Source organism: Squalius cephalus (assembly GCF_949319135.1).
Source record: "Squalius cephalus genome assembly, chromosome: 1".
NCBI lineage: Eukaryota > Metazoa > Chordata > Actinopteri > Cypriniformes > Leuciscidae > Squalius > Squalius cephalus.
The window spans coordinates 7,777,494-7,788,346 of NC_137122.1; the positions used below are offsets into that span (position 1 = coordinate 7,777,494).

The 10,853-nt window shown below is 36.3% G+C and overlaps 1 protein-coding gene across 1 annotated transcript; it reads left to right on the top strand.

Annotated features, from left to right (window-relative positions):
* The first annotated feature begins 498 nt into the window (after positions 1 to 498).
* LOC307172048 (uncharacterized protein) lies at positions 499 to 9,336 on the top strand. Its single transcript, XM_079894075.1, has 4 exons — positions 499 to 542; positions 1,322 to 1,522; positions 6,705 to 6,956; positions 7,307 to 9,336. The coding sequence occupies exons 3-4, from the start codon at positions 6,899 to 6,901 to the stop codon at positions 8,080 to 8,082; spliced, it is 834 nt and encodes a 277-aa protein (XP_079750201.1). The 5' UTR covers positions 499 to 542; positions 1,322 to 1,522; positions 6,705 to 6,898; the 3' UTR covers positions 8,083 to 9,336.
* Positions 9,337 to 10,853: the final 1,517 nt, after the last annotated feature.

Below are 10,853 nucleotides of genomic sequence, written 5' to 3' on the forward strand. Positions count from 1 at the left end.
GCAATTGAAATTAGTAAAAGAGGGCAAAAGATATGGAATAGTGACTCTAAAGGAAGACATCTTTATCAAATTCAGGAACGGGTTGGAAATGAGAGGACAAGATATGGGAATAGAAACAAGGTTAAGAATTGGTCACACTGCATTAAATTATAGTCTTTATAAAATAGGGAAGCATGATACAGGAAACTGTGATAATTGTGAGGATTTAGAAACAGTGCAGCATATTCTTTTAGAAAGTGCTGCATATGAAAGGGAGAGACAACAGTTAAGTCAAGAGTTACGATGGATGGGAGTTGATACAATTTCAATAAAAGTATTGTTAGGAAATGGGTCAAGACAATCAAGAATTCATGAATTAATATTTAAATATCTAAATAAAACAGGAATAATAAATAGAATTATATTTTTTTTCTTCCAAAGCCAAGTATACTCCACACTCCAGATCAGTAGGTGGCTGAAATGCACCATTTATGTTGGTCTGCCAATCCGCCATTAAACACCAGAAGAAGAAAAAGAAAAGTTTCAGCGTCGAGTCTTCTGAGGTGAGGAGAGCAGTTCACGGTATTTCTCATATTTACACAACCATCACACACACTTTATACAGTTTGATTAAGCGACAGACTCATTTCTGTATTGTTTTCATCGATCACAGCGATACTTGTGCGTCTTTTCTGGCGTCTTCCTCCTGAAATAAACATTTAGTGCAGCAGCAGCGAGCATGAGGAGAATATGTTGAGTTCATTCAGACCTGAGCGAGTTTGTGTTCGTTTGTGTGATTGTCTCGATGTTTGGAGTGAGATCTGTTACTGAATGTCAAGAGTTAAGAGGTAAAGTTTGAGATCTGTGAGGGGAATTGATCTCTTACTTTACGTTGAGCCTATAATGAGCCACGTGAGACATTAAATCAACTCTTAAATGTTAATATTAATAAATGAATAGCGCTTTACTCTTTGAACAATATTGCTTTGTGATGCTCTTTATTTTTAAACGTTTTATGATCAGTTTCAGCGCACACAAAATGTAATATTTTAACAATTTAAGTACTTCGTGATTGTCATAAAATGTAACTATTCAAATGTACATATTATGCTTCTGTAATTATTTATCTGTAGAGCAGTTTTACAGGCTTTTATCATGTATCCTGACTCAAATAATGTGTTTCTAACAGCAAACACTCAGAATAAAGTGAGATGATCTGCTGATGATCCTGAATGGCTTGTTGAATGCGTGTTGATAGTCTGAGGCTCATCAATATTAACAGATCTGCTGAAAACACTCTTTATTTCATGACAATAGTTCCTGTTTTCACCTCATTTATTAGATCTCCTGAAATTTGTCATCAGTGAAGCTCCTCCCACTGCAATTCTCCAATAAATGCTGGAAAACAAGTGAAGACGAGCATCAGAGCATCAGGAAGAGCTGAAATCTGCAAAGACTGAGTTTATTAAAGAGGACAGTGAGAACATGAGTGATCCAGAACCCTGCAGAATGAAACACACTGAAGATCCTGAAGAACAAAGAGGTTGGTGTTTATTCTTCATTCATTCATGATGCTGAAGAACATTCATGTTAGAAACATTCAAGCACTTCATCACATTTAGATTTAAACAGTTACACTATTTATTTATTGTTTATTTAACAGGGACAAATGCATAGAACATTGATTTATAAAGAATACAAAGTAGATGCCATGCATACAGGTTTATAGTCATGACTAATTTGCAAACCCTGTCCCTGGTTAGGCTTGTAAAATTAAAACAGAAATTACAGAGTATTGAATTTAAAAGATTATAACTATTAAAATACATACAAGAAATACATCCTATACATGCAATAAGATATGGGCTTAAATAGATGTAGAAATCTAGACACATTTAACAATACAACAACACAAAACTTTATGTTTGTATGCGTTGTGTTGTATCCTGTACAGTCAGTGTTCACACAATTGTTTCAGTTTCAGCCATTGCTGTAAATGTGCATTAAAAACCTTGAGCTCTGTTAATGTTTTCCACAATTTTATGCCTCTTACTGAAAATGATGTCTGACCAAATGTTGTTCTACGTTTTGCGGCTGTACAGTTTCCACTTATTGTGCCTCTAGTTCTTATTCCGCTCTTTTGTTTCACTACTAGTTGACAGAATATTTCTGGTGCAAGGTTGTTCACACACTTAAAAAGTAGGTTTAGAAATGAATAATTTACAAAATTGTCAAAACTCTAAACATTATGCTTCCTTAGAATTAGGCAATGGTGCCATCTTACAGGTTTCTGGTCCATTACTTTTAATGCCTGTTTATATAATGACCTAACGGGTGTAATTGTTGTTTGATTGGCCTGACTCCAATCAGTAATGCAATATGGTGGATGAGTAAATATCAGAGAATGCATAAACTGCCTTAATGAGTATCTATAGTCTTATTAATGGGAAGCAGTTTAAATTTGTCTTCTTGACAGTTCTGCACAGTCTCTTTACATGTCTATCAAACTTAAGATGAGAATCTAAAGCAACCCATAGAAATTGTACTTCATGTACCTCATCTATCTCCTTCTCATCAATCTTTATTCTAAAATTTTCATTGACCTTTCCTTTTTATTGAAAAGCACATAGAGACTTTCTTATTCTGTCTTTATAGATATACAGTGCAATGCATAAGTTTAGACACCCATGCTAAAATTGACTAAAAAGAGGAATAAAAAATCATATTTTGGAAATTGAACTTAATGCCTTAATTAAAAAAATTAGGAAAAATCCAACCTTTTAGGACACCAATTTTCTTTGTGAATGAATAATGTATCGTAAATAAATGTTCTTCCTTAAAATACATGGTGCATAAGTGTGTACACCCCTATGTTAAATTTCCATAGAGGCAGGCAGATTTTTATTTTTAAGTGTTTTTTTTTTTAAATAAATTTTTAGGATACTATGCATCCTGATAAAGTTCCCTTGGCCTTTGGAATTAAAATAGCCCCACATCATCACATAGCCTTCACCATACCTAGAGATTGGCATGGTTTTATTTCAGTTAGCCTAATAGCTAGTTTTATTTGATTTGAGAGATGATCTTATGGAAAGTACCCCATGACAATCTCTAGGTATGGTGAAGGCTATGTGATGATGTGGGGCTATTTTAATTCCAAAGGCCAAGGGAACTTTATCAGGATGCATAGTATCCTGGATCCATGAAGTAACTGGCCTTTAAAAATAAAAATATGCCTGCCTCTATGGGAATTTAACATAGGGGTGTACACACTTATGCACCATGTATTTTAAGGAAGAACATTTATTTATTTACGATACATTATTCATTCACAAAGAAAATTGGTGTCCTTAAAGGTTGGATTTTTCCTATTTTTTTAAATTAAGGCATTAAGTTCAGTTTCCAAAAGATGATTTTTTTATTCCTCTTTTTAGTCAACTTTAGTATGGGTGTCTAAACTTATGCATAACACTGTATGTATATTTTGGTGCCTTAGGTTTTTTATGAGTGTTGTCTATTCTGGGATACTCAGTTGTAATGCAGTATGTTAGCATAAATTTCGCTAGCATTATGCTAATACCTAGTATAATGTTACACTACTAGTGTGTTTATGTGTGGACTCACCTGACATTGTATAGTTATTAGCTAATGTGTGTTATCTGGTATATTATTTGGTTATATAAGCAGCTTAAGTTACTTGAAGGGAAAGTTGTAGTAATTAGGCTACCATTTACTAGCTTTACTTATTGCATCATACTATATACTCACAAAGACAGATAATCATCTGCTGGCTGTCAATGAATCCGTTGAAGAGCATTAGAGTATTCGATTGCATTCTTACCGATGCACCAGTGGTCACCTATTCTCAACTAGCTACAGTTACAGTCCTAGCTATCAAGTCACCATTACAGACATAAGTGGTTGTTTCACCAGTGTTTGATTAAAATGATTTAAAAATCTAAATGTTATTAAGCTGCAATTTTAATAGATATATAATATTAAACTAATTTTAAATGCATAGAAATGCTTTATTAAAGGAAAAGATACTGCTAAATGTTTTACTTTGAGCCTATGATAAGCCACGTGAGACATTAAATCAATACTAATAAATATGAATAGTGTTTTAGTCTAGGAACAATAGTGCTTTGTGGTGATCTTTATCTGATCATTTTCAGTTTCTGCGCATATAAAATGTTATTATTTTAATTGAGAAAAACACTTTTATGATCCCAGACTAAGGTTAGCCTACAATTTAATTTCTGAATTGTTTTGAAATAAAGTTTATAAAGAGTAATATAAAGTGATGTGTTTATTTCAAAGTGAATTTATTTTTTTCAGATTACATGATTTGTCAGTGTATTTTACAGTTCTTTAAAGTAGGTAATGCAGAATAGGTGTTCATATTTCACTCTCTTAGTGTTCATGTTGTAACTCTGTGTCGTCGGTGTTGCGAGAGGCAACGCTCTTGAAAGTGTCGAACTAATACTTTGAGGGTTGTTCCCATATTTACACTTTTAAAGTGTTGAAATTATGTACATTGGTGTTGATTTCCGGATTTCAAATTTACTGTGTAGTGATTAATGTAGTTATTATAAGATCAAACTATATATTTAGATTAATTTGGACATGATGCTGCTGTAATCTGTAGTGGTTGAGGAAGATGAGTGTCATTGTTTTGTGTTATTGATGTTTTATCCATGTCATAGTTTAAGAAATAAGAGTATTGTCTTTCAGTAGAGCAGTTTAACAGGCTTTTATCATGTATCCTGACTCAAATAATGTGTTTCTAACAGCAAACACTCAGAATAAAGTGAGATGATCTGATGATGATCCTGAATGGCTTGTTGAATGAGTGTTGATAGTCTGAGGCTCATCAATATTAACAGATCTGCTGAAAACACTCTTTATTTCATGACAATAGTTCCTGTTTTCACCTCATTTATTATGCTGATGTCTTCAGATCTCCTGTGAATTTACACTTAAAGCTCATTTCATTGGTGTCATCAGACTGAGGGGATTTGCTGGCTATTATATGTACATTTATTTCTGTGTTTATGATTTTAACTGTTTTTCTTACCATTATTCATATTTGGACGAATTTAAATTAGTTATATTCTTTTATTTATTTCTAGATACCTGTATTTTAAAGGTCCCATGACATGAAATTTTCACTTTCTGAGGTTTTTTAACATTAATATGAGTTCCCCTAGCCTGTATATGGTCCCCAAGTTTCTAGAAATTTCAATCGGTGTAAATCAAGCTTTTGCTATCTTTCTCTGCCTTTGAGAAAATGGACGCTCATACGCGCTGATCTTGAATCTCCTCCTTGTGACGTTACAAGGAGGAATGTTACCTCCCTTGTCTCTGCTTTGCCCGCCCAGAGAATATTTTCCGCCCATGAGAAAATGCGATAGGAAGTAGGAACGCGCGCGCGAGATTTTAGTTTGTCCACGAGACGAGAGATATCATGGCTTTTGAGCGAGCGAAGCATAACACTTGCTCAATAATTGGATGTACAAATGAACACCGAAGGGTTAATACAGAGCTGGGCTTGCTGAACGTCTGAAACTAAAGTCTGGATCACTCTCTTTGGCTCAGCTACACACCTCGGACATGTAAGTCAACTAATGATATATAAGTGTGTTGCTTTACTGTTTATGGTTGCCTAGGCCCTAGACTGTTACACGTAGAATGTGTCACATTAGCTATGCAGCTATGCAGTTTATGTGTGTGAATACACACACTGTAACGCGAGTGTTGTACACTTCTTTGTTATTTGGATAACCGTTTTCCTGTTGGTTATACGGCGCGCGCGATATCCGCATTTCAAGATCGCAGAGCTTGATGATGTAATTGTAATAAGATAAATACAGGCGTTACAGATCTCTCATGAAAAGGCAACAGTAGGTTAGCGTTAGCTACATGATAATAACTGTAAACCATCCGAATAAAGTACCGTATCCAGACATAATATTTTAAACTAACCATTCGGAAACGTCCTGCTGGAACCGCTGAGTTGTTGCTTCTCCATCCGGATCAGATTCTGGGTCAAACTGAAATGCTTGAAAGACTGCGTGTCTTCGTGCCATTGCAATATCCAACGTAAACATGCACGGACCGGTACCGTTGCGCAAGATGGTCAAGGCCACACCCACCCTCCACCTTGCGGCGCCTTTCTCCTCCTCATTATCATTTAAAGCTACAGACACCGAAACGGCCTGTCTGAAGGAAGCTCATTCTGGGACTGGCTTGTAGTGGCTATAATTCTGCACCGAGGCTGAATTTTTTAAAAGAGATTTCAGATACAGTACTAGGGACCACTAAGGCCTATATTAAAGCCTACAAAAAGTAGCATGTCATGGGACCTTTAATGAAGAAACAGAATAATGTTAGGATTAGCAATACAAATAATGAATGGATTGTTATTTCTCACAGGGTTATTCACTTGAGCTTGTGTTTCTGGTGTCCCACTTTCACATGCGTATGAATGGAAGTCAGTGCAAGGAAAAGTCTAGTGTGAACGGCCATTAATAATTCAAAACGTTTTTAGTAAAATCAATCTCAAAGTTGGTGTCAACATATGGCAACAATGGGATTTGTCCCTGGATTCAGATTCGATAATGTTTTAAAAATAATTGGAAGAAAAATGTCCCTCGTTCAAGGAAATTTTCAAGTGTCAGTATAAAAACAAACTCAGTAACTGATATATTTTTTATTTTGGGCAGATCAGTGAAGCTCCTCCCACACCAATTACATCATCAACGAAGCTCCTCCCACATCAGTCACATGGTCAGTGAAGCTCCTCCCACATCAATTATCCAATAAATGCTGTAAATTCCCATCAGCTACAAGTGAAGACGAGCATCAGGAAGAGCTGAAATCTGCAAAGACTGAGTTTATTAAAGAGGACAGTGAGAACATGAGTGATCCAGAACCCTGCAGAATGAAACACACTGAAGATCCTGAAGAACAAAGAGGTTGGTGTTTATTCTTCATTCATTCATTCATGTTAGAAACATTCAAGCACTTCATCACATTTAGATAAACAGTTCAACTATGAAATGGTACACAATGTTCTTGGTTTTTCTTCAACAAATGGTCAGTAAAGGGAGGTTTGAGAAATTTTTATATTGATTATCAACATACTATTTTAACTGATAAATAATCAATTTATAAAAAGGCAGCAAATTATCATAATATTTAAAACAGTTGTCTACTTTCTACTATTACTTTAGGGCTCACTTTCATGTCCTTTCAATTTGTATTTCTTTCAGTGTATTATTTTGATGTACTGAATTTTATTTAATACATTTTTCTCTCATGTCAGACCTGATGGAAGAGAAGGAGAGTGGAGAACTGAGTGAAGTGGAGGAGGAGAGTGAAGAACTGAGTGAAGAGGAGGAGGAGAGTGAAGAACTGAGAGAAGTGAAGGAGGAGAGAGAAGAACTGAGTGAAGTGAAGGAGGAACATGTCAAACCTGGAGAAAAACATCTGAGTCGCTCAAAGACTAAAAATATTTTTTTCAAGAAAACAAGAGCCAAGAAATCTTTCACCTGCACTCATTGTGGAAACAGTTTCACACGCAAAGATGGTCTTGATGTTCACATGAGGATCCACACCGGAGAGAAGCCGTTCTCATGTGATCAGTGTGGGAAAGATTTCAGTCGATCATCACACCTTATTGTTCACATGAGGATCCACACCGGAGAGAAGCCGTTCTCATGTGATCAGTGCGGCAAAACATTTCTCTGTGCATCAAACCTGAAGAAACACCTGACAGTTCATACGAAGGAGAAGCCGCATTCATGTTCTGTGTGTGGAAAGAGTTTTTCACAGCTGCCATATTTACATAAACATGAGAAAATTCACACTGTTGTAAAAGAGTACATGTGCTTTGAGTGTGAGAAGACTTTTACTACAGCGAGCAGTTTAAAACAGCACCAGATAATTCACACTGGAGAAAAACCTTACAAGTGTTCACACTGTGACAAGAGATTCAGTCACTCATCATCTCTGAAAAGACATGAGAGGATCCACACTAGTGTAACAACTGAGTGCGAATCAAACAAAAATGAAGCTTCCAGGTGTTTTGTTCAAACATAACTCCACACAGGACTCAACATTCCAGAACTTAAATCACCAATCCAGAGCCATAAAATCAGTCTACGCTAACCAACGAAAACCCCCAGCTAAGAACTTTATGGCCATGCGGGCTTCAAAGAGATGAGCCCAACTAAAGGAAGAACGTGTCAATGTTAGATTGGTTCCAAAGACTGATTGGTTCAGAGATGGCTAAAGCTCTGTGCTCGATCAAGATAACAGCAGAGAAGCTGCTGGACTCCACACAGACACAAAGCAGACCCCAGTCTCCTTAAGGAGACCTATGAATGACCCAGTGTTGAAATCACTTCAAACCAAAGAGACTGAGACTTTGACTCTGGGATCAAATCATTCAGAACAATTGACGATGGACTTATAATCAAACATCATGCAACTACATAATTCTGTTGTTTTTACAATATGTGGGCATGTCTAATATGCTTAGATCCCATATAATTCATGTAATTGTTGTTAACTATTAGATGCTTGAATGAAAGTCTGTCGTGCTTCCTATCGGTACGATCCTATGTTCTTAATTCAAAAGATGGCTTGAGTGAAATCTGTGTGAAATGTTCCGTATTCTTATAATAGTAATAATGTCTAAACTGTGGCCTCTTTCCTCTCTGCTAGAGCTTAGAGAGTAAGGAGAGCACAGATAAGCTTGATCTATGATAAGAGATGAAGAGAACGCCACCTCCTAAATTAAGCCAGTGTCTTAATTGGTCAGTTCTCTTAGGATGCTGGACAAACATGTGAGTTTAAAATCTTAGACCCGAACAAAGTTTGCGCGCTCTCTCGGTGAAAGAATTTTCAACAAGGTTGAAAAGTTGCGCGAAGGGAGTAGAGAACAGACAGACTTGTAACCATGTAGAAGCGCAGAGACAAAGAACCCAAATCAAGATCAGAAGAACGGGTTCAACAGCTTCATTCAAGCCATCTAACTACTCTCGTCTCAATTTCCTTTCTTTTCTTAGTTTCTTATTTTCCGTTGTGAGTCTCAGTTCTAAGTTAAGTTTTGTGACAAGATTTCGGCCCACGTTTCTTCTGCAAAGCCAGCTTCAACAAAGACTTTCATTCATTCGCCAGCACACCACGTGATTAAGTGCATAGAATCTTGGGATTTCATCATCTTACTCTTAGACTCACTCTTTCCTCACTCTCTTCCTTTCTGCAACTCGTGTGTGTGCGCGTGTGTTTGTGTTAGATATTAGTTTTAGTCTGTGTTAGATTAATCAATAAAGTCTTGTTTGTATTTTTAAAGAGAAGTGTTAGTTGTGTTATGTGCTTACAACATTAATGTCTTAAACTGCTGATCTAAGTTACCTTGTTAACTATAGTGTTTCACTATAGTTTGGATATTTATATCCGTTGAAGAATTACAGCCAGTTCAAATGAACCGCGAACAAGTCATTTGCTTGGTTGTAATAAGTGATTATTTCAAATTCCCTATAAATGAATTAATAATCCCTTTGAGCTAAATTGTCAGAATCACTCCATTAACGCTACAGGGTCATAAGATTGAATATCTTGCCTTCAACACCTGACCCAGCTGTGCTGCATGTCATGTGGTTTTCAATCAATTCAGACCAATTTCTCTCTCGTCTTTGCAGAGAATTATAAACAAGCTAAAACCCACTGGCTCCTCTCTTGACGTAATTCCTCCTCGCCTTGTTAAACATGTGAAAACCTTTTAGAATTTAATAAATAAATGTCTTGAATCAGGAACTGTACCTGATAATTTAAAACAGGATTATTTAGCTAAGCCAAAATTGTGGAATATTCTGCCGGCTAGTTGTCTCGTTTTGGGTTTGTTCATGTCATGTTTCCATGTCTGTCATATGATTCCCTGTTTGTCATGTGATCCTGCCATGTGTCTTTTCTTGGTCTGATCATTGTTCACAGGTGTCCCTTGTCTTGTCATTAGTCTGTGTATTTAAGCCCTCATGTTTGCCATGTGTCTTTGTCAAGTATTGTTTCTTACCACTTTCAAATAATGTGCATAAATGTGAATCTCTGAACATTCTTAAGTCATGCATAGATCCTGGCCATTTTGCGTTCAGATTTGGGATATGGAAGATTTTAGTCAACTGCCTTTTTTATTTGATATAATACTAATCTGGAATTAAAAATCCCAATAGTAACTGGGCTGCACATTTACATTATGGACCCCCTTTCTGTTCACATAATCCCCTTCATTGAGGCCTTGATGGTCTAGCCTATAGTCTATGGTACCAATCACATTAGTGAAGCCTGAGTGACATATACTGTAATCGGCATGGTTAGAAATTGATAGAAAAGTGTAAAAAATGAATAAATGTTTTAAGATGCTTGTCAGGTGCTGATTGGGGGGCAAGTTGCCAGTCACTGAAAATAATGTATTATGCAGTGATCAGGTCAAATATAGACTATGGAAGTATGGTATACAGTTCTGCTAATACAACTTAACTTAAAAAAATACAAGTAATACAAAATCAGGCCTTGCGAATTTGTTGTGGAGCCTCTCCGGTAGTATCACTACAAGTTGAATTAGGAGAATTACCGTTGGAACAACATAGACTTCAGTTGAGGATGAGATACTGGTCTGGTGTGTGTGGACATCAGGAAAGTCATCCGGTAAAAATACTTCTGAAGGAGTGTTGGGAGTATGAATACAAAGAAATAGCAAGCTTTGGTTGGGTAGTAGGGAAGGAGGCAAACAGCTTGGGATTGAAAGAATATTTAATAGCCCCTTCTGTTCCAATACCAGCAATTCCCCCTGGGATGTATCCTATGCC